General features: G+C 41.9%; 1 protein-coding gene across 6 annotated transcripts in view; it reads left to right on the plus strand.

Annotated features, from left to right (window-relative positions):
• The window catches only part of FGD3 (FYVE, RhoGEF and PH domain containing 3), a 95,918-nt gene that overhangs the window by 56,079 nt on the left and 17,247 nt on the right, over positions 1-22,592 (plus strand). For all 6 annotated transcript variants that reach the window (XR_001523893.3, XM_015640820.3, XM_015640822.3 and 3 more), the window contains exons 5-15: positions 4,241-4,330; positions 5,512-5,648; positions 6,882-7,038; positions 11,647-11,785; positions 12,559-12,617; positions 14,166-14,312; positions 14,968-15,060; positions 16,951-17,030; positions 17,433-17,463; positions 17,924-18,025; positions 22,163-22,225. Coding sequence is in view for 5 of the 6 variants with exons in the window: in XM_015640820.3 (XP_015496306.1) it covers positions 4,241-4,330; positions 5,512-5,648; positions 6,882-7,038; positions 11,647-11,785; positions 12,559-12,617; positions 14,166-14,312; positions 14,968-15,060; positions 16,951-17,030; positions 17,433-17,463; positions 17,924-18,025; positions 22,163-22,225 (1,098 nt within the window). In the remaining variant the exon portion in view is untranslated. The remainder of the gene's footprint in view (positions 1-4,240; positions 4,331-5,511; positions 5,649-6,881; positions 7,039-11,646; positions 11,786-12,558; positions 12,618-14,165; positions 14,313-14,967; positions 15,061-16,950; positions 17,031-17,432; positions 17,464-17,923; positions 18,026-22,162; positions 22,226-22,592) is intronic.

The raw sequence follows: 22,592 nt of genomic DNA on the forward strand, positions 1-22,592 counted from the left end.
TTGGAGTGAAGGGCTGTAGCTTCCAGCAAGGACAACTAATGTGATTCAAAATTGACTTGTTCCACAGTTATTCTTAGGCTGGAATTTCACATCACTCTTGACAAAACTGATAATTTTCTTGCTTGAAGGAAGAGAGGAGAATTCAGTTTGCATCAGCTGCTGGCTTGGGAGCTGGAGAGAGCTCATCTCCTTCAGAAAGCCTTGAGCTGGGAGAGAGTGTCTTTTTCCTGCATTCCCCCTCCTACCCCTAGTACCAGGCTTTGCAGATGCACCATGAAGGTAACCAGTGGTCTCATTGAATATGAAACTTGTTATAATTGGAGGAGAATGCATAAGTACAGCTGCAGAGTGATTTAATGATGGCTCAGTAGCTCCTAGGATATCAGGGTAAGTGAAGCTCAAGAATAACCATTCTTTTCTACTTCAGTTATCTCTCCATCTTCCACCCAAGCTTGCACACAGCCCATGGCTGGGGAAGGTAACCTTGCCTGATGTGTGACTGGTGTTGTTCCATTTAGTCTAGGTTTAGCTATGCAGTGACATGGCTTTCTTTAGGAGTCTGTAGAAGTCTAACAGGGCTCATTATGAGCACAAACCATGTTTTAAAACCTCAGGAGTGACTTACTGAGATTTCCAGTTATCTTTTATCAAAATAAAAATGAACCAAGGGAAGCTTATTAGTTTTGATAATGTCTCAGGAAATGTCAGGAGCATCAGGAAGTGATGCTGGACTAACCTGGATGGTTACAAAGAAAAGAAGTGACATGAAAGTGAGACTGAGGGACTCTCACACTCCAATGTCCCAAGACTTCTGCTGACTGCCTGGAGAGCCTGAGTAATGCTTCAGGGAGGGGTATCAGTGCTTCATAGCTTTTTTATTTAGGTATTTTTTCACTAAGAGTAATATATGCTCATTTGTCATCACCAAAAAATGCTTTTCTCCTTCTGTCCTGTTTCCTACTGTGTAAATAGTAACAATTGACTCCCACATGGGTCTCATGCATTCATGGACACATGCTTCCATTCTGCCTGTACATGGCTGGAGTTTCACCTCTGATTTCATAGTGCAGTGTGTGTTGTAAAATTTGGCCTGCAGTCCTGCTACTCAGACCTTTGGGTGAGATTAGCTCCATGTATATTCTGAAAAAAAGTCCATATGTCAATGTTTTAGTCATAATGTTGATTGAGAAAATTCAGATATGCCATCATCATCATCATATTTGGTTTAAATATCTTAATGAAAATGTGATTTCAGTGCAGCAAAGACAACCAAACACAGGATAACTTTCCATATTACTTTCAGAATTGTTGAGTAGGAAGTTGTCTATAATTTTTCTGAGACTTTTTGTATTCTGTGCAGAGCTGACTGGTGGGATTTTGAAGCACAATCATGTATGATTTTAACCTGAGCTCTACCCCAGCAGCTTTCTTGCAAGATTTGCTGAAAGCCCTGTGTGAGACAGATGCTGACTGAATGTAGAGTTGTGCACACCCATTGTATGAAAAATGGTGACAAGATTTGAGGTGCAAATGCATTCCAAGTATGAATCTGACCTTCATGAGAAACTGGTTCTGTTTGATTTCAGGCTGTGGTTTCCTTTTATTTAAAAAGCTTTATGGACAGTTGCAGCTGAAAATTAATTTCTGAATCTTCCACAAAGAAGTGAAAGTGCATCAGGCTGCTTCAAGCACTGGAGTGAACTTTCTGTGTTGTGAAGAAACACAGTTTTCTCATCCTGCTTGTCACCCCACCAGCCACACTGTTCCACCCAGCCTCTGTGAGGTTCTAGTGATGGCTGCACAGGAGCACTGCACAAAGCAGAGCATAATCTCAGTTTGCAGATTTATCTTTCCCTTTAGAAACATGGACCAGGAAACATCTCATTCCTGGTGGACTGGATGATGCTCAGGCTTTGTTAAAGCTATCCTGCCATGGCACAAAATGGAGTTAGAAGAATGGGACTGCCTCACATTTTAATTAATCTACAATTTCATTTAAAATGTTATGCCCATTGAAAGGCAAATATGTAGCAAATTTGTCTGAAAAGTGTTCCTGTGTCCCTGCCTAGCAGAGAGAGCAACTGAAGATAGAGTCACTCTGTAAAACTGAGCTCAAGCTGAGTCTATTCAGCCCTTGTTTGGTATTTAAGCAAATGTCAGCAAGTTTTCTTGAAATATAAACTGAATTGCAGATGGTGAAGGTCAGGAGGTTAAAAAGCGCCTGTGTTATGTAAAGATTTACTTCTGAGTACAAATGCATTTGGTTGGAAATAAGTATTTTTCCAATTCTGAATTCAAACAACTCAGAGTGTGCTGTTGGTGGCTGGCATGCCAGCTGGTGACATCAGTACCTTTCATTTGAGCATTCCTTTGTGCCCAGCAAAACCAGCAGATGAATTCTTTTCTCAGTGAGAAATCCTTGTAGTTACTGGATTTGACTGGCCAGCAGTGCACTTCAGTGTAAACTTTAATAAGATGTCTTTGCTTGGAACAATTCCAAAACTTATTGTGCTGTGATTTTTTTTCTCCTCCCCTAAATATTAATGCACATTGAACAGAGGAGGATATTGTGTAGCATGTTGAAAGAGCTTGAAAGAATATTTGAATTGACTTGGAATAATTGGAGAGGCAGGGCAGAGAGACTCCATGTCAAAACTTCACTCATGGCATCTTCAGGTTTGCCTGTCTTCAGATTTGTGCCTGGAAAAAGAGGGCTTGCTTCAAAGGAGGTCTGATGTTGCCTCAAATAAAGGAAAGCTGTTCACTTTCCTTCAGTAATACATCATGGAGCTGTGGGAGCATCATGCCAAGTGACATTCCATGTAGGATAACTGTGGGTCTGATTTGTTGGAGTTCATGGCTTGCTTTGAAAAGCCTTTGAGGATTTCAGTTGTCCTGCAGTTTGTCTGAGTGTGTGTGGAGGGCGGGTGTTTAAATGTTTCTCATCAGCTTTATTTGCAAACAAAATAGATTGATGTTGAAGAAGCTTAAAGAGAGCCTTTATTTGGTGTTTTCCAGCAATCTGATGGTGACCCACAGGGTTATATCTGGAAGTCCTTGCCCCACATGCAAGCACCAGAGACAGGCATTTGGGATGGAGCTACTGGTGTCAGGCCCAGAGGCTTCCTGAACTGGAAATTGCCCCATGTGTTTAATAGACTGCAGCTGAATTTTTCCTCTGTGGATATTTCTGGTTCTTTTGTGAATCTCTGTGAAGGTTCCTGCTGGCAGTGCAGTGTTGCTTGAGGAAGCAGCCCCTGAAGCAGCCCCTTGGTGATTTTATTTGATGCCCTTCAGTTTTCCCATAGAAATAATGATTAATTGCACCCAGTCAATGTTCTCCAGTTCAAGAATCATTAATGCACCTCTTCATTGCATGTCTTTTTTTCTGGATCCAGCCCAGTGTAGTTTCCTTACATTTGATCATCCTTGCTGCCCATTTTCCATGCTTGTATTCCTGAATACAAGCCAGCCAATGCTCTGTTCTGGACTGCTTTCATTTTATTTAGGCATGGTGTTTAAAGTCTAACACTTAAAAAGGTTGTTGGAAAGCTCAAGCCTGTATTCTGGTAATTCAGATATTTTGAAGCACTTAGTGAGTGAAGGGTCTCTTTTGGCTGAGCTGTGCCTAACGTCAGTGTTTTATAACTGTATTTAGAGTTTTAAAGTAGCCTTTTCTCATTTTATTTTTTTTTTTAAAAGAGCTTAATGAAAGGCTTCACTGAGTGATTTGGGTTACCTTGCTGAAAATTCTTTCCAGGGAATTGGCCTGTGTTTAAAGCTGCCCAAAAATCTTAGAAATATGCCATAGAGAGTAGTGCTGTGCTGGCAAGGGTAGAAATCTGGTCAAATAGCCTGGTTTTCATTTTAGTTACAGGACCTGAGTCCAAAAAGGAGAACAGTTGATTTACAATCTATTGCCTTGTTTTTCAAATAGACTAGACTTATTTACAGGTTTAGAGGATGCTTCTGGTTCTTTTTATAAAGCCATAATGAACTCAAGTGATGTCCTGACCAGCCATTGATTGCATTACTAATTGCTCTTTCAGAAAACAACATTAAAAATGTCTCTGGAGCAAAGTGATCTTTTGAGAGATGTGGAGCGGATTCTGAAATGTGTTAACCTCTTTCACTCTGCTGCTAGGGATTTTGGACACTGACAAAATGAAAACCAGCACAGTTAGTGGAATTTAGGCATGGAGGTGCAGATGGATTATGTCATTTGTAACTTTTTTTTCAGTGTACAGAGCCCCAAAAGCTTTTCAACATCGCCAATGAGCTGCTCCACACGGAGGAAGCGTATGTTAAAAGACTCCATCTCTTGGACCAGGTAATTCCATTTTGAATTAACTTTCTTTTCAGTGGGCAGTAATGACATCTCCTGTCCAGCCTAAGCTGTAGCTCAATAGAAATGCTGTGTGTAGGTGGAAGTTGGAGTTTGTTTGCCAGGCTGTGTGCTGAGGGTCCCAGAGGTGAGCTTTGGGCAAGAGGGTTCTCTGAGAAGGAGCCAGAGGTTTGGGATGGCAGGAAGGGAGATGGGAAAGCCCAAGACACAGACACTGCCAGCATTTGGTTCCTCCCTGGATGTATGGGGAGAGGAAATCACAGGGACATTGAAGGCACTGAGAAATCTGTGATTGCTCTTTGATGGGCAAGAAGCTGAAGTTTTACTAAAATCAGGCCACATGTGTCAGCCCCATGGCTCCAGCAAACTATTTCTTTACTGCTGTGTTTTGTAATTGTTGTCCATCATGTTTGCACATGGGGATGATGTGAAACTGGTGTGATGAGTCTGAACTTTCTTTCCCATAGACTTTGAGTTGATGCTACACAATTCAGGCATTTCTATAATCATCTCAAAGAAAAAACCCATGAATGTGCAAGACAGAAATAAAAATGGGGATGAGACACATTGCTAGCCAAGTGCTTTTTAAAAATGAGTAGAAGAAAAAAAAAACACAGAGAAAATTGTCACCTGGCTAGAAATGTTAGAAGCTCTAACTTGGAGAACCCTTCACCCTACAACTCTTGGAGCTCTATGGAAGACTTACAGTGTTTGTAAGACATGAACAGAGACTGTTTCTAGACCACAGAAATCATGGGAATGTCTTTTTCCCTTTTGTTCAGAGTAATTTTTCCTACTGAGAAAAACCCAATCACATGGTTAATTTTGCTTTGTGTAAACATCAGTAAATGCTTTTCAGGGACTGGATGTTCTTTGCAGCTTGCACTCCCAAATATGAGATGTCTGACCTTGTCAGTTATTTCAATCTTTTTTGAATTGCAGCTCAGATTTTCCTAGTTTTTTCTATAGCCTGTAGTGATATATCTAACCCTGGTTGACAGTGGGCTTAAGTTCTGTGAACCTCCTGAAGACTCCAAGGCTGCCAGGGGTCAAAATCTGCAGCTCTGTTCTAAGCAGTCAGCTTTGAAAAATTGCAATCTAAAATCAGCATGTCTAGGACTGTTTTTTGCTAAAAAATGTTGGTACTGTCTTGTTGCCTTCTGCAGGTTTTTTGCACTAAATTGTCTGAAGCAGGGATTTCATCTGATGTGATAACAGGCATCTTCTCAAATATTTCTTCCATCTACTGTTTCCATGGACAATTTCTTCTTCCTGAGCTCAAAACAAGAATTACACAAGAATGGTAGGTAGCTGTCATTACAATTATTTTAAAAATACATTTTCAAGAAACTGTAGCAACCATAAGGCCTAGTCTAATTCCAAATTTTTTATTGTTTAATGCAGTAGTTACATTAGTTATTTAATATGTTAATGTGAAGTCTCTCAAACATTTCTGACTTAAGGACTAGGCCTGAGCACTCAAAATTTCCAGAATACATTGTGAGCACTTTTTCAGTTCAAAGTTATTGCCAGAGCTGTTTTCCTTACTGCATTCTCACTCTCCTATTATTGCAGTACTATGAAATTACAGTACTAGGAAGGAATGAAATTGCTTGTTTTGGCTCCAAAGCTGAAAGAAATATTTTCAAATACCAATTAAAATTTGGCTACTATAACAAGTTGCAGGTGGGACTTGTTGATTTTAGAGGTCTTTGCCAACCCTAATGATTCTGTGATTCTGTAAGTTGTAGATAAGGCAGAAATGCAGTGATAGGTAGAAAGGTTAATTGTTATAATCTAGGAAACCAAATTTGAGGTGACAGATGGGCTGCATGATGTCCTGCAGTCCCAGGTACCCTGGCAGACCAAGACAGCACCAGAGTTTGCCTCTCTCTTGGTTGAGTCCAGTCTTCACATGCTCATCAGTGATCAGAAGGAATAAATGTGTGCCTGACTTGAACTTGCAGGGATAACTGTAACAAAGGGGAGGAGAAGTGCAGAGTCTGGGAGTCAGAAGAGGACAGAAGCTTGGCAGCTGGCTAAAGACAGTCTTGCACAGGCAGACTGGGGGAGAATGGCTGGCTCTGTGCCTGGCAATGACTCTGCAGGAGAGAGATTTGTGCCTAATGCTGCTCAGCCTGGGCTTACTGGCCCTTGGGGATCTGAACTGAACCATTTCTTTGCATTAAAACCAATTCAGATGTTTGAGTGTGGTGGAAAAGGTTATTTTTGATAAGTACAAGTTTCCCATGAGATTTTGTGCTGTGCAGAAGAGATATGTAGATGTAGTCAGTCTGCTCTTCACTTAAGACAGTGAGGGCAGAAATGCCATCCCTTTTACATCAGGATTCAGGTTGGAAGTTTCATCTAGGATATTGTATAGATTATCTTAAACTAAACTTAGCCTGTTTTGATTGCACATATGTGTAAATGCTTGGGATGTGGGAGACAACTGTGGAAATCTCAAAGCTGTTTTCTCTCTGAAGATACCATTGATTTCCAGAGATTTCACTAGTTACCTGTCTCTTTACCCCAGGAGTGTCAACCCACGGCTGGGAGATATCCTGCAGAAACTTGCTCCTTTTCTGAAAATGTATGGAGAATATGTAAAGAACTTTGACAGGGCCATGGACATAGTGAACACGTGTATGCAGCGGTCCTCTCCCTTCAAAGACGTTGTTCAGAATATACAGGTATGTTGTTAATTGGTATGAATAAGACTTGAGACTGTAATGGTTTAGGAATGATACTCCACAGTTTAGAGACTCCAATACCACACTGCCACTCCTTTGTTTCCCCTCTCTGCCCTCTTTCCCTGCCCCTTCCCCTGGAGCATCTGAAGAGGAGAGCTGGAGGCACAAAAGGGAAAAATTGTGGGTTGAGGTAAGAACAATTTACTGGAAACACCAATGAGATAAGAAAACAAACAGTAAAAGCAACAATATTAATAATAAAAATAAAAATGTACTAAAGAGAGAGTGCAGAGCTCAATTTAGCTGCAGCCACGTCACCCAAACCACTCCCTCCAGTCAGTGTGCCACACTTGCTCCACCATAAGGAACCTTCTCCTCTGAAGTGAGATCCTCTCTTCCAGCCTGGCGATGACCTGAGGTGTTTTCCAGTAACACTGGGGCCCTGGCCACACCCCCTCCTGCCTACTGGAAAAAATTAAGTTTCTGCTGGCTGGAATCAGGAGTGAGAGATCCTCACTTAATTCAGTGTGCTTATTTGTTTCCCAGTCCATGGACTGGGAAAACAAACACCTTGTCCAGATAATAAGACACTAATACTAAAAATACACAATTTCAGTGTCATTTCTTTCTTCTCTTTTGCTGGTATACAGATGTCACACAAGCTTGGTTTTTTTGGTTTTGTTTTTTTTTTATTTAATTTAATTTTTAATATGGCTTTAAACTGACATAGGGCAGGGTTAGATGGGATATTGGAAAGTAATTCTTCCCTGTGAGGGTGATGAGGCCCTGGCATAGGCTGCCTGAAGAAGCTGTGGCCCATCTCTGGAAGTGTTCAAGACCAGGCTGGATGGGGCCTGGAGCAACCTGGGACAGTGGATGGGGGTTTGGACTGGATGGTCTTCAAGGTCCCTTCCAACCCAAACCATTTCACAATTCTGTGATTTAAGAGGAGTATCAGAAATCACAGAATGAAACTTCATCCTTGGCCAAGCAATTCTGACTCTTTTGGATTTGTCTTCCTCATTTCTAACTGTAATTTTTTTTTTAAATAAATACATTTCCATTCTGAGGTGGGTGTGCTTAAGTTTGGATGTGTCACTGACCACACCTGCTGTTTGTCTGGTTTTTCTGAGGTTTCCAAAGTGGCATACTGCTCCTGGGATCACAGCTCCACAGGAGGATGCTTTACACAGATTTTCACGTGTTTTCTCATGATTACACAAAAAGCTGCACAGTGAGAGGGGAAGAGCTCCAGTTATGCTGATGTCTCCATAAAACTGCTCTATCCTGCTCGTCCCCTGGGCCAGCTGAAGGGATGCAGGCTCCAGCACACTCATGCCAGTCCTGGGAAAGCAGACCCCATCCTTCAGGAGGGGAGGGCTGGCAAGGAGTGGGTTAAGCTGAGCAGGGAGCACAGCTGCGTGCCCTAAATGGGGGCTGGGGGCCTGAATGACTGTGGCTGGGCCAGCTGTCGGGAATCAAGTAATCCCCTAGCAAGCTGGGAGAGGAGAGGCCCTGTGTGGAGGTTTAGGGCTGTGTCAGAGACTCAGAAGTTTGGAGAAGCAATGACTGGGGGAGGTCATTTCCTGCTACGCTGCTGCTCCACATGGCCTTTTCCTACTCTTTTTCTGCCTGTACCCATCCTGCTCCCACTAAGGGCATGCACACCAGCACTGTGTTTTGCTGTCCTCAGCTTGTGGCAAGCCATGACTTTCTGCAGGGTAAATCCATTTGGGACTGTTTTTCCTACAGCACAGGCAACTCCCTTCTCCAAAATTCACCTGTCTGTTCCCACCAGCCAGCTTCCAACACAAATGATGTGTGTCACCTGTCAGTCTGCACTGGTTCAGGCCATGGGCAGCTCTGCTGTTGTTTGAGCAGAGCTCTTGCCAGGCAGTGTGGGCACTGGCAATACAGGCAGCCTGCTGATGGCAGAATTGCACTGCAGGATATTTAATCACACCTGCACAGCACCTTTTGCTCTGTTTTGTTCTGTTGCTCAGTGATCATAGGTGGAGGAGGCAGAGATTGGACCCAGAATGCTTAGACCACCCATCTGCCATATCTCTGCACTATCAAAAGGCACAATATTTTCAGTATACCAGTTGGAGTGTGTTGTGATCCTTCAGGGATGCACTGTCTACCTAAGCTGCTAATGAAATAGTGTATATATAATATACAGGTTAATGCATTCACTGTTACTAATCATGTTAAATTAGGGAAGGCAGAAAACAAAAATTAAATGTTACTCATAAGCTGATGACTGTGACTTATCAAGCTTAGTCCTTTGAACTTCTGGAAGGATAGCCAATATTTTTCTCTCAGACATTCATCCCATTATCTCCTGCCTTGCTGTGAGAATGGAGCGAGTCAGCAGCATGCTGTGGGCTGGAATATTTATGAGGAAATTTCAGCTACTTGAAAGAAGTTCCTTTCTCTAAGAAACACACAGTAAAATTAACATGGTTGTAGAGAGGGTGTTTACACTAGAACAGACCACATTAGTGGGCTGATGTAAAAATAATGCTGTGTAGAAGAGCCTGTGTGTGTCTGTGGTTAACATGTTGCTGTGGAGTCAGATTACTTAGCTAGCAGAAACTTCCTGTGTGCTTTAAAGCAAGTAACTGATTCTTACTGAGATTGTCATCTCTTTTAAATAGAAATATTCTTTTGCTTCACAGGATCCTATGAAAGCAAATACACTGCAATACTCGGTGCCATTGTAAGCAGAGCACCTCGGTGCCTTATTGGATGATGTTTAGTGTAATCAGACTCAAACCTCCTCCCCTTCTTGGCCTAGTGAAAAAGAAGTCGAATTTGAGAGAGCTCTGCCTTTCAAAGCTGGTGTGTGAGCAGTGTGTGTGTCTGCTGCACATACAGTGAGCTCTGGCAAGCAATACATCCCTGGGGGAGTTCTAATTCCATGTATTTGGGAGAACAGTGCTGCACAGGGCCATGGATGGGAAGAGCTTTCCTGAGCCTTCTGAAGGAAGATAGTTGCAATATCAGCAGAAAACACCAGACATGGGATGAAGATTCACATAAAACCTGCTAGCTCTGATATCTGCTGCTGGGCAGGAAGGAGGGGCTGGATGTGAGTGTGGTGTGAGGATGAACAAGGCCAAGTGCTGGGTCCTGTCCTTGCTCACAAGAGCCCCTGCAGCTCCCAGCTGAGGCAGAGGGGCTGGAAAGGGCCCGGCAGGAAAGGCCCTGGGGGTGCTGCTGGCAGCAGCTGAACAGGAGCCCAGCTGGGCAAGAAGGACCAGGGCACCTTGGCCTGTTCCAGCCCCGCTGTGGCAGCAGGAGCAGGGCAGTGCCATCCCCTGTGCTGGCCACTGCTGAGGCACCACCTCCAATCCTGGCCTCAGTTTGGAGCCCCTCACAACAAGAAAGAGCTGGAGGGGCTGGAGCGTGTCCAGAGAAGGGAACGGAGCTGGGGAGGGGCTGAGGGAGCTGGGAAAGGGGCTCAGCCTGGAGAAAAGGAGGCTCAGGAGGGACCTTCAGGCTCTGCACAACTCCCTGACAGTGATGAGTGGAATAAGGACTTTACAATTAAAATTGTAAAGCAGTATGCTTTATTCCAGCTGGGACACAGGGCATCATCCAGCATACATGCCTGTGTGATGGAGACAGGTTTCAGGTTTAGATATTGATCCCACAAGCCCACACCTCCCTACCCACCCATTCCCTGCCCATTCTCCACCTCCTGCTTCAGATTGTAATGAGTCTTCTGTGGTGCCACACCTCCTGGAGGTCACCAGCAGATGTCTTCTGATGAAGTAAAGACGTCTCCCTCAGTGTTCACTGGCTGACCTCTGTCTCTGGGCAGGGGCAGTCCCAGGTCAGTTTGCCCTGGACAAAACTGGAAGCCTGGTTCTTGCTGGCTTCTTAAACCACAGGTTTTGCTTTATGGAGTTTTCACAATACCAATGTGTTGCTTTACTGGGTTTTCACAATATACATCTTACCTTTATGGCCTTTACCTGGCAACTAAATTCCTCTGTGTTCTTTTACAAGCTGTTTCTACCTAACAAGTTACATTCCTACGTGTTCTTGCTACAAGTTGTTTCTGCCTTTAAAATAAGCTATATTTATATTTCCCTCCACCTGCTTACACTTTATGTGCCTTTAAAATTCTGAATTTTCATAAATATACATTTTTCCCATATCAACAGAAGGGTGGAGCCAGGGGTGGTCGGGCTCTGCTTCCAGGAAACAAAGGATGGGATAAGAGGAAATGACCTCAAGCTGTGCCAGGGGAAGGTTTAGATTGGATATTAGGAGTAATTTCCTGATGGAAAGGGTTGTCCAGCCCTGGCACAGGCTGACCAGGGCAGTAGTGGAATCACCACGCCTGGAGAATTTAAAAGACATGCAGATGTGGTACTTGACTTGATTTAGTGGTGGCCTTGGCAATGTTATGTTTATGTTTGGACTTTATCATCTCAAGGGTATTTTCCAACCTAATGAGTCTGTTGATCCGTGATGGCTTGAAAAGCTCCTGTACACTCCTCTAGTTTTATGTGAATGGTCATTTTTCATTGCTGTTAAGCACCAAAGGCAGGGAAGAAACAAACTCCTCCTGTTCTTGTTTTCTCTGCATTACAGAAACAGGAGGTGTGTGGAAACCTGACTTTGCAGCATCACATGCTTGAACCAGTGCAAAGGATTCCTCGTTATGAGCTTCTCCTGAAGGACTACTTAAAGAAACTTCCAGAAGAATCTCCAGACAGGAAAGATGCTGAAAGTACATGTAAACTCCTCTCTGTCTAACAGCACAATGAAATCTTGGGCAGTTTTTTCTTCACATGTTCAGATACTTACAACCAGGACTATGGTAGAAATGGAGATTTGAATTAATCAAATTTTTGCCAAAGGGATTTTGAATGCTTTTGGAGTTGAGAAGAAAAAGGTTGGAATGCCTGCTGTAGGAATGAAAGCAGCTTTGGCAAATAAACAGCAACAATATGTTGAAGTTTGCTATAGTAGAGCATCTAACACTAATGTTTAACCAATTATGTGGCTAAGGACAAAGACAGGAGGACATCCTTGCAGTAGCCAGAGGAAGAAAGGAGGAATGGTTTTAAATTTGTATTTATATTAATTTGTATTTAAATGTTTATTTCTTGCCAAGAAAGCCAGATAGACATTATTTATATGGTGAAACAGGAGAAATGGACTTCTCTTGATAACGAGGAGTTTTTGACCTCAGCCAAAACAGGGTCCATGTCACCAGAAACAGACAAGCCCTGTTTTAGGAAAACAGTCTCAAAAATATGCTTGGGAAGACTGGTGATGTGTTCTTTGTCACTGTGTGCTTAGGCTCATCTAGATTTTTAGGAGAGAAAGATGAAACATGGATCAGCTGAACAGGCAGAAGTGATTGTGTCTATAATTGCTTATGTATCATCAGTTTTTAAGGAAAAACAATTCTCAGAGAGGTGAACCCATCCCCCAAGGTGCTATTAAAAGATATAATCTAGAGAATTATTAACTTAACTATTGGTACCTTTATTGCAGAGTCACTGGAGCTGATATCAACAGCAGCAAACCATTCCAATGCAGCCATCCGGAAGATGGTGAGTAGCAATTCCAGAATGGAATTGTGATCTGACTGAAACATTTGGTTAAACTGAGGGCCTCCCATTGCAACAGGCTCAGTACAGTAACTGGAGAGGAATATCTGACTGTCAGTCAGGCTTTCAACATGTGTTGGGTGTCTGAGTTCTTTTTATTGTGAATGCAGTTTTCTGTGGCTTTTTGGGCTTAAATTCCACTTCCCTCATTCTTGAGGACCTAATGAGTTGAAAAAGGAAGTCTTCATAAAAGACATTTTTTGCTTTTCCTTGAAAAGTGTTGAAAGTATTCCAATTAGGCCCATTCACAAGGTGTCCTTGCAGATTTTCACACTGGTCTTTTAGTCCTACAGTTCTTCTACAGAATGAAGGTTGATTTGATTTGATTTTGGCTCATCTTAAGTGCACAGAATGTGCATCTTGCATGCATCAGTAGCTTCAGAAAGTGGTGCTTCAAAAGCTGTGCAGTCAGAGATGGAGATTTTGGACATTAGCACATGTTTTACATGTAGAAAAACTAGTGCATTACCATTAAAATAAATGGGCTTTATAGCTGCAGATGTTATCCCTTTGGTGTACCCGGGTGTCTCAGGACATTTTGTATCAAACAGACCTGAAATGCTGTGTATCTGGCTTGGCACCCATTGAATATTTGAGGAAACAAGGTTTATATTTGCTTCCCCAGCTGGTGGGGACACCATGAGACCACGTTTCCTGTGGCTGCTATGTCTGTGTAACCAGCTGATGTCTGTGTATTGTCAGTATGTCTGAAAACACAGTGAGGAAACCATCTGTTTCTATTTGAGTCTGGCATGTTCTCTTGATAAGGATATATTTTGGTGGAAATTTTTCTGGTTAACAACTTTTCCTGGGGGCTGTGTACAGTATCTCTGCAGTTATCAGGAATATGAAACAACTCTTTGGCTCATTGGTTTCTGTGTTGGTTGTTTTTTCTGTTAGTACAAAAGAACCCATTGGAAAAGGCTGCTTTAATAATTTTGCTGCTTGAGGTCCAAGCCAGACTCTGAAAGGAAAGTGAGTGCTGTAGCAAAATCTCCAAAAGTTAGTGGAGGGTTGAATTAATTGTTGGCTGTTCACTCCTGTTGTGGTGCAGTAGGAAAAATAAATCACACTTCCATTATTTGGTAATGTACAGGTCTCCAATTTGGCCATTGATTTTATTGGACATTGCTTCTAAAATTCCAAAGATTAATATTTGGACTTGATCTTAGAGTTCTATTTCAACCTTTATGGTTCTATGATACACATTTATTATTGAATAGTAATAGTCTAAAAGTATCAAATAAATTTATCTCAAAATGTCAATAAATGGTACAATCCAAGTATAAATAATCCAGTATGACCAATCCAGAGTGGGGAATAGCACTGAAGAGTATGCAACAGGTTTTAATATAAATGCAAAGCTACAGTGCAAGTGAAAGACAGTTTTCTTTCAACTTACATACATTTACCACAGAAATTAAATGGTGGGCAATAGACCACATGGAATAATTTTTTTAAATTTAAATTGCTGGGGGTTTGTACCTGCAGGAAAAGATGCACAAGCTTTTGGAAGTCTATGAGCGCCTGGGTGGTGAAGAGGATATTGTTAACCCAGCCAATGAGCTCATTAAAGAAGGACACATTCAGAAACTTTCAGCAAAGAATGGCACAGCACAGGATAGGTATTTATTCCTGGTGAGTGTTTTAGTTGCTCTTTTATTTTCAGGGTTGTGCTCAGCTTGGATGGGCCTTAGAGCATACTGGTCTAGTGGAAGGGGTCCCTTCTCATGGCAGGGGGTGGAATGAGATAGGCTTTAAGGTCCCTTCCAACCCAAACCATCCTTTGACTCTATGATTCTGTGGTATGTTTCCATCTTCCTAAGCTTAAAGACAAAAAGCATTCACCAGCTGAGCCCAGCTACTCCTAAGCAGCAGTTTTGTAGCTTTTTTCCTCAAAAATTTCTTTTTTTCTTCCATGCTGTGCCTTTGCTGATGCTTTGTCAGGCCCAAAGGGTTTTTTTCCATCTCCCTCTTTAGAGGCTGACTGCCACAGGAGGTGGTTTCTTGCCAAACCACCTTGCTGCAGGAGATGGCCAGCTCTCACTGGCACTGGGAGAAGAGCTCTTTTATGGCAGTCAAATTCAGAGGGAGGGGCAGAAGGGAGAAGTGACTGGCTGATGTGTTTGTGTCTGCCCACTTCTATCAATAATGATCCATCAGCCTCACTCTCACCTTAAATCTCTTCTTGAGAACTATGTCTTAAAATAAAACTCACCAGAGCCCTAAAGTTTGACAGTGCAGGCTGTGTGCAGCATGTAAGTGCCTAAGCTAAAGTCTTGCCTCATTTCAGTTTAACAGCATGGTGCTGTACTGTGTGCCAAAACTGAGGCTGATCGGCCAGAAGTTCAGTGTCCGAGAGAAGATGGACATTGCAGGACTGCAGGTTTGCATCTCTTCCCATTTCCTAATGCACCTTGATAGCTTTGGATCCCTGCTGAATCCAAACACATAACATTATGTGAATGTAAAAATGGAATAAAATTCTCAAACCTGGCTTTGGATCACTTGGGATCAGTGCAGCTTTTCCACTGTGAGAAAGACCTCAAGGTGCTGGAGTGTGTCCAGAGAGGCACAACAGAGCTGGGGAAGGGTTTGGAGCATAAATCTGATGAGAGAGCTGGGGGGATTCTGTCTGGAGACAAGGAGTGAGTCCTTCTCGCTTTCTACAACTGCCTGAAAGGTTTGTGTAGCCAGATGAGGGTTGGTCTCTTCTCATGGGTGACAGGATGAGAGGAGGTGGACTCAAGTTGCACCCAGGGAGGTTTAGGTTGGATATCTGGGAATATTTCTTCACTGAAATGTTGCCCAGCCCTGGCACAGGCTGCCCAGGGAAGTGGTGAAGTCACCATCTCTGTAAGTGTTCAAAAAAACATGTGGATGTTGCACCTGAGAAAATGGTTTTGTGGTGAATGTGATGGTGCTGTTTTGATGGTTGGACTTGAGGATCTTAAAGATCTTTTCCAGCCTTAATGATTCTATGATTCTATCTCTTTTTGGGGTTTTTTGGTTGATTGATGTTATGAACTGATTTAACACAGAAGACCAGAGGAGGCTAAGCCTTTGTGAATAAAATGGATTGAACTCAGAAAGGTTCAAAATATACTCCAAAACTTATTAAAACTAAACAAAGTTAGATGTTGATGCCAAAAAAAGTGATATATTTTATTTAACAGCAGAAGAGGCTAAGAGAAATTAAGAGAAATGAAGGAAAGAAACAGAAGAAGAGGTGTGCACAGGTGGGGGGACAGGGAGAGGGTGACTGGGGTTAGGTGGAAGCATATCACCCTTCCCAGGGTCCCAACAGCATCACATTGCTCCCCTCCATCTGCTCTTCTTGGTGGTCCCCCTGCCACCCATTGCTGAAAAGTATGGAATCCAGTGGATTAATAAAGTGTTTTGGGCCAGGTGGGAATGCTCACGTGCCTCTGGTGGGGAGGGCAACTTCGATGCTGTCCCTTGCAGCTCTGTGATCTGTCAAATCATCTCTGGTGCAAAGTCTGGGGACCTCTCTGGGGTGTCTGTAATGGGCCATGACTCTGCTGTCCTTCCTGTGGATGCAGCTTTTCCCAGGGTGAAGGGGCCCAGAGCTGAGCTCCTCTGTGCAGCTGAGGATGGGCATTCACTGTCTGATCAGAGACCTCCTCCAGACACACCCAAAACCTCTCCCACCCCCAGCCTTTGGTGAGAGGGTCTGTTCCAGCCTGGCAGCTGATATCCCGAGGCTGTGGCCTCCACCCCAAGGTGCTAAGCTTGATCCCTCTGTGAATGTATTCTTCTCCCCTGAGTCCCTTCATCTTATCTTCATCCATTAGCAGGGTAGGGCTCCAGTCAGGCTTTTGGTGGTTTTCTCTGCAGCTTTTGTACAGTTTTGCTGTAACAGGCCAAAGTCTTTCATGAATATGTTTAAGACATAAATTACAGCATTTCAGTCTCTGACAGTTGGGTTTTTAAAATTTTTATAAGAATCATTCAGAGGAGAGCAGAATAATGGTGACTGTGTGACATGTTTGGATTGAGAGTTACCTTGTACCCTGGCTGGCACAGGAGCCACCTTCTCCCCCTACTGCTCTAGGACTCTTGTTGGTGCTACACACCCACAAGTTTTGTAGCAAGACAGGTAACTATGGAAACAGTCCCTTATTTTTTCTATTTCTACACTTTATTCCAAATGATCCTTTCAACTAAGCATTCCAAAGAATGACTGTATTTGTAAGTCATTAAAAATGTTGGAAAGACAAGATGAATGAGTAAAAAGCTGATGTGCTTTTTACAGGTCCAAGAAATTGCCAAGCAAAATGTGGCCCATACATTTTCCATAACAGGAAAAAAGAGATCATTGGAACTACAAGCCAGGTATGGTACTTGTTCTGTCTTTGAGGGTTTGTGAATATCTGTGCAGAAATTGATCTATGGGCTGTGCTAGTGTGACAGAACTTTAAATCACAAGGTGAGCAGCAGAGGTGGGTAACTTGGATATGTAAGAGAATGTTGGTCCTAAGTCAAAGTGTGTTGATTGCCTTTACTGAATGCTCACAGTGTTTATAGTAGTGCTTGTAGGATCCACTGTGTACAACTCAAGTATTTTTGGCATTTGGTAAGAATTACTGTCAATAATTTTCAATAATGTTTATAAAATAGTGGATAGCAAAGCTAAAAATACAATGAATATAAAGCTGTGAAGCTGGGAGTTGAATTTACTGAAAATACTCTAAGTAGAATGATGATGTTTTCTCTATTTTTCTTCTGTTTTAACAGGACAGAAGAGGAGAAGAGGGAATGGATTCATGTTAGTACAAAGCACCATTGATAAGGAGGGAATCACCATGCAGGCAGCATTTGAAATCCACATTTTGGGGTTCTGAATGAATGTGGCTGTGCAGGGAAGCTGGGTGGGCCAGTCTGATGGAGCTGCTCATGGAGAAGTGTGGAGCTCAGTCAGGGTCCCAGTGCTGACCAGTTGGCCCCAGAAAGTATCTGGGGGCTCCAGTGGGCTTCCCTTTCCTGCATTCCTCAAGCCCAAGAGAACTTGTATATTTTTCCAGTTTGACTTGTAGAGACACTGTCTGATGGCAGTCTTTGTTTTTAACTGAAACAATAATGGGTTTAGCACCACCACTTAAGGTTTTTAAGTTTCCCTTTCATTTATACAAGTGTAAGGGTTTTTCACCAAATGATAATCCTACCTATCTTCCTAAGGGAAATTTTTTTTGTGATGCTTCTCATCTTTGCTGACATTTTTGTCTCAGGTCATTCAAGCCACAATAGAAAAGCACAAACAGAACAGTGAGACCTTCAGAGCTTTCAATAGCTCTTTTTCACAAGAGGAGGAGCATCTTCCTGATTCCTCTGTAAGTACCAGTGCTTCATTCTCCTTTGCCAGAACAATTTTACCAACAGTTAAGAACTGCACAGCTACCTTTAAATTAGTGGAGTCTTGTTCTGGATTTTTATATGACATTACAGGGCAGTCATCTCCATTTCTCTGGCTCTCAGATGTGTATCAGTCACAGCTACTCAGCCATGCAGATACAGAATAAATTACCCAGGACAATTCAATGCCCAAGACCCCCATCAGGCATGTTTTCACATCAGGCTGGTGGCTTTTTTTTTAGCAGAACAGGTATAATTCCTCAATGTTATAAGTGCTTAGCTGTCTAGAATGTTATTTGTGTCCCTGGGAGGTTTTGTTCATTACTTCTCCCCATCTTGTCAGAGACATAGTTTGGGATTATTGCTTTGATGTTATTATTATTTAAAATATTTTAAAGACTTGGAAGGAAAATAACACATTTTAAAAGGATCTTAAAATCCTACCTTATACATAGTAAATATATTTCAGAAAAATACTCTTCAACTAAATATGTAAAATAGTCTTGAAAGTTCTCTACAACCATAAAGAATCATTGTGTTGTGTTTGCTAGGAATTTTGTTTTAGAAGTATTCACATCAGGACAGCATCTCTCCATTCAACTTGAAAATGATGGTGATAACCACAGGCATTTGCTACAAACTAAAGAGGAATGGGGCTTGGGAGAGAAAAATATTTAGATATATCATACAGTGCTGTCTGTGACTTTATGACTTCAGACATGGTGGATCTTGGAGCAGAGGGAGAGAAGGTCCATCTGCAGGGATTCAACTTCAGAGCTTTTTATCTTCCTCCTCCTCTGTCTCACAAAATTGTTTAGGGTTGTTTTTTTTTTTGTTTTGGTCCCTAACCATTTTTCACATCTCTCCTTGGAGGTTCAGGATTGATTTGGTGACTCAATAATCTGGATTTTTTATCTGACTGATTTCCCAGGGGCCTCAGGAGAGATGCTGAATATCCCTTTCATCCCAGCATAATCAGATTGACAGTGAAGATCTCAATAGAGTCTAGAATCCTTCTACTGATTCCAACCAGCAATGATCCATTTTCAGAATCTGGCATAGTTTACTTATCCTGATATATTCATCAGCTAAAAATACTTGGGAAAAAAACTAGAAAATAATCAATTCATGCATTATTTTTCCATTAACTCATGGTTGCATTCAGAGCCAGGATGTTTTGATGGAAAAAAATCTTTTGCTAGTAAGCTAACTAATAAGCACACTTCTTTCTGTGTAATTAAGAAACAGCATCTGGTCAAGTTCATTGTTACTATCTTGCTTTGTAAATTCAATTTGATTTTGCTTCTGTGTTCATGGTGTAGCTACATAATTATACACTTCATAAAAGCCAAACAGAGCAGGAGTCTGGTTTATCCCTGGCTGTGATATTAATGCAGTCTGTACTGTAATTTCTTTAATGCCAGAATACTAACCTGCATTTTTAGGAGATTAGCTTCTCTAAATAATCATCTTTGAAACTGATGTCGCAGCTAAATGTGACAGTAATTGCTGTCAGTTGAAATGAGCTGAAAGTTTTTCTGTAAGGAGAACTGGACAAATACTGAGAACATTCTAACTGCAATGCACTGCACTGGGTAGCATCCACCAGACATCTATGGAATACTGGGCAGCAGCTTTAGAGGAGAAAATAACCCTTTTTTTACCTCTCATGTGTCAAGAAACAAATATGCACTTGTGGATTCCTGGCTGAATCTGTAACAGCTACTAGAAAGTAGCCTGTAAAAAAGAGTCAGATTGTTTTTTCCCCATCCTTGGCCATATATTTTCTCTGTTACAGTGCTTAGGACTGGTTGCAGTTCATGACCAGTGCATGCAACTCTGACCATGTTTGTGTTTCCCTGCTGACTCACATGAGCTCATATCAGCATTCAGGGTTGGTGTCAGCCTGAAATCAGCCTACAGAAAACTTACGCTTTCTGGGAGGTGCAGAGATGTGAAATTTGACCTACTCTTAAGATTTTGCCAGTGCAGCTCTTCAGCAATTAATGAACTCTCAGCTGTCAGGAGGGCAATTGCCAGTGTCATTGCCAGGCAAGGTAATGGTAGCAGTAGTCTTTTCAAAAAGTCTTTTTAGAAAGCTTTCAGGTTCCCTTGTGGCTTAGTTTCTCCATTTTTACCTGCAGCATTTCTAGGCTATGTGAAAGGTGTTTTTAAAAGCTGTCTAAAAATGTTCCCAAGGAAAAGGACCTCTTTTACTGTTCCTTCATCTCTGAAGAGCTGGAGGCTCCTGGTGTGGTGATGGACCCAGCTTGTGCAGTCTTGGAAGGCTGGCAAGGAAAAGTGCTGCAGAGAGCTGAGCTCTGTGGAAGTGGCATCCCTAGGATTTGAGACTGAGACTGCTTCTGTTAGTTAAATCATGAATATTAGATGCTGAATCATCATTATTCCCTCTGCTGTTTCTTTCCCCATAGATCTGGGGTGGTTCTGATAAACATGTCAATAACTGTATTCTTACCAGATTTGAGACACTGTGAGTGGTAATGGTAACTTAACAGGGAGAAGCCCTTTTGAAATATTTTCCAGGTAAGAGTAGAGGGTATGTGATTTTCAGCCCATTATTCCAAATAAACAGACAGACATGGGGATCTGAATAGGCAACTGGACAAATTTACTCTTCCCTAAATTTGCTGGGAGTTTTCTCGAGCTCTTCTTCAAACTGTGGTTTTTTCCTCCACATTTCTTGTGGAGAAAATGTCTTTTTCCCCACATTTCTTTTTCCAAGACCCATCACAGTGCACAGGTGTCCTTTTACTAGGCAGAGTAAAACACTGGGATGATTAGGATTCCAGTGAAAAGGAATTCCTTTGCAGAGGACAGAGGAACTGATGATGTGAATGCCTTAAGTTTGCTGGTTTTTTTCAGAGGCAGAAATAGGTGATTAGAGCTGAGTAGTGGTGCTTCCCTTAATTCAGTCAAATTCCCTGAAGAAGTGCTCTAGGTTGACACAGCCCTGGCCCCAGGAGATGCATATTTTCCTTTCCTTGTTCTAAAGAGTTGATTGATTGTATTAGAATATAAATAGATCCAATGAGGCATCAGAATTAATAGATCTTCAATTGGGCCACTTAAACAGGGATTAAACCTTCTTGCTTGAGAAGGAAATGAAGCCAAAATGTACTGGCCATTTGGATAATCTTGAAATTAGAGATGTTGTCTGATTGGCAGAGGAAGAATTATCTATGGGAATAACAGGAGAATTTATCATAAAGAATCTAATAGTTTGAGAACCCCGTGTAAACTAGCAAACTCCCTGTAAATTAATTATAGATAAGGTGCTTTTCCTTTCTTTTTAGAATGTATGATTTTGGTACTTAATGTACAAAGCTTGTTATTTGCCCTCTGTGTGTTTTGAATACTATTGAATGTGTATATATCTGAATGTATGGCATACATATAGATATATGAATATTATATATGAACTCTATATGAATATATATAGATATACAAACACCTATGTGCCTTTAGTACATATACATCACTATAATTGAACAAATGGAAATGCCACTTTGTATTTATTTAGGGATTGAGATGTATTGTGAAGAAGAGAAACTTAACAGAGTGATGTTTTAATGGAATAAATTTTGTTTCTCTCAGAATAAAGTGCCTTCACAGAGCCCTTGCTGGTCTGGCTGGCAGGCTCCAATAGAGAAGTGTCCTTCAAACTATGGCACTGGCTTTCTGCAATAATTCAGTGCCATCTGTAAAATCATCCACATCAGAGCCCACCTCATATTTGAGGGTAACTGAGCACATGTGCAACATGTGCACCTGGGCTGCTGGAAGGTGTCCCTGCTCATGGCAGGGGGCTGGAACAAGATGAGCTTTAAGGTCCCTTTCAACTCAGACCATTCTGTGATTCTGCAATCTGAATTAAACTGTGCTCACAAGCAAAGAGTTGAGGGGCTGAAAGCAAAGTCTTTTTCTTCCCCCCTTCCTTGGTTTTTGTTTTGGGTTTTTATTGGGGGTAGCTTTGTTGGTGGGATTTTTTTGGGGATTTGGGAGGGGTTTTTTTGTTTTGTTTTTTTCAGTGTTTAATGTATTTGAGGAAGAATGTCCATGTTGAATCTGTTCTGTGTCATTCTGTTTCTTCTCAGATAGCCAGCACCAGCTCAGTGGAATCAATGCCAGGAGCAGATGGTGGTGGTGCATTAGGAGGGGTGAGTAACTTGAAGCTAATACTTTAGTCAGAGCAGTGTTGGGAGGTGGGTTAAGTTTGTTTCATAGCAGGAAAAAAAATCATACTTCAAGATAGGTTTTATAGGTGTATTGGTTTAGATTCCCCAATTTGAGTTTCTCAGCCAATGCACCAAATATTGTGGTGGGTTTTAGCCCTGGCTGAAATCACCAGGGCACTTACTCATTTCTTGCTGTGAGATACAGATTAGGAGAAGGGCAAAACAGACTTAAAACTTAAAAGGTATAAAGAAACTTTATTAACAGGACTACAAGAATAAGAAGCATCAGAGTAAAATTTCCAGAACAGCTTTCCTCCTCATACCCAACTTCTTTCCTTTCTCAACTGAC

This window comes from Parus major, chromosome 12, assembly GCF_001522545.3.
Source record: "Parus major isolate Abel chromosome 12, Parus_major1.1, whole genome shotgun sequence".
Taxonomy (NCBI): domain Eukaryota; kingdom Metazoa; phylum Chordata; class Aves; order Passeriformes; family Paridae; genus Parus; species Parus major.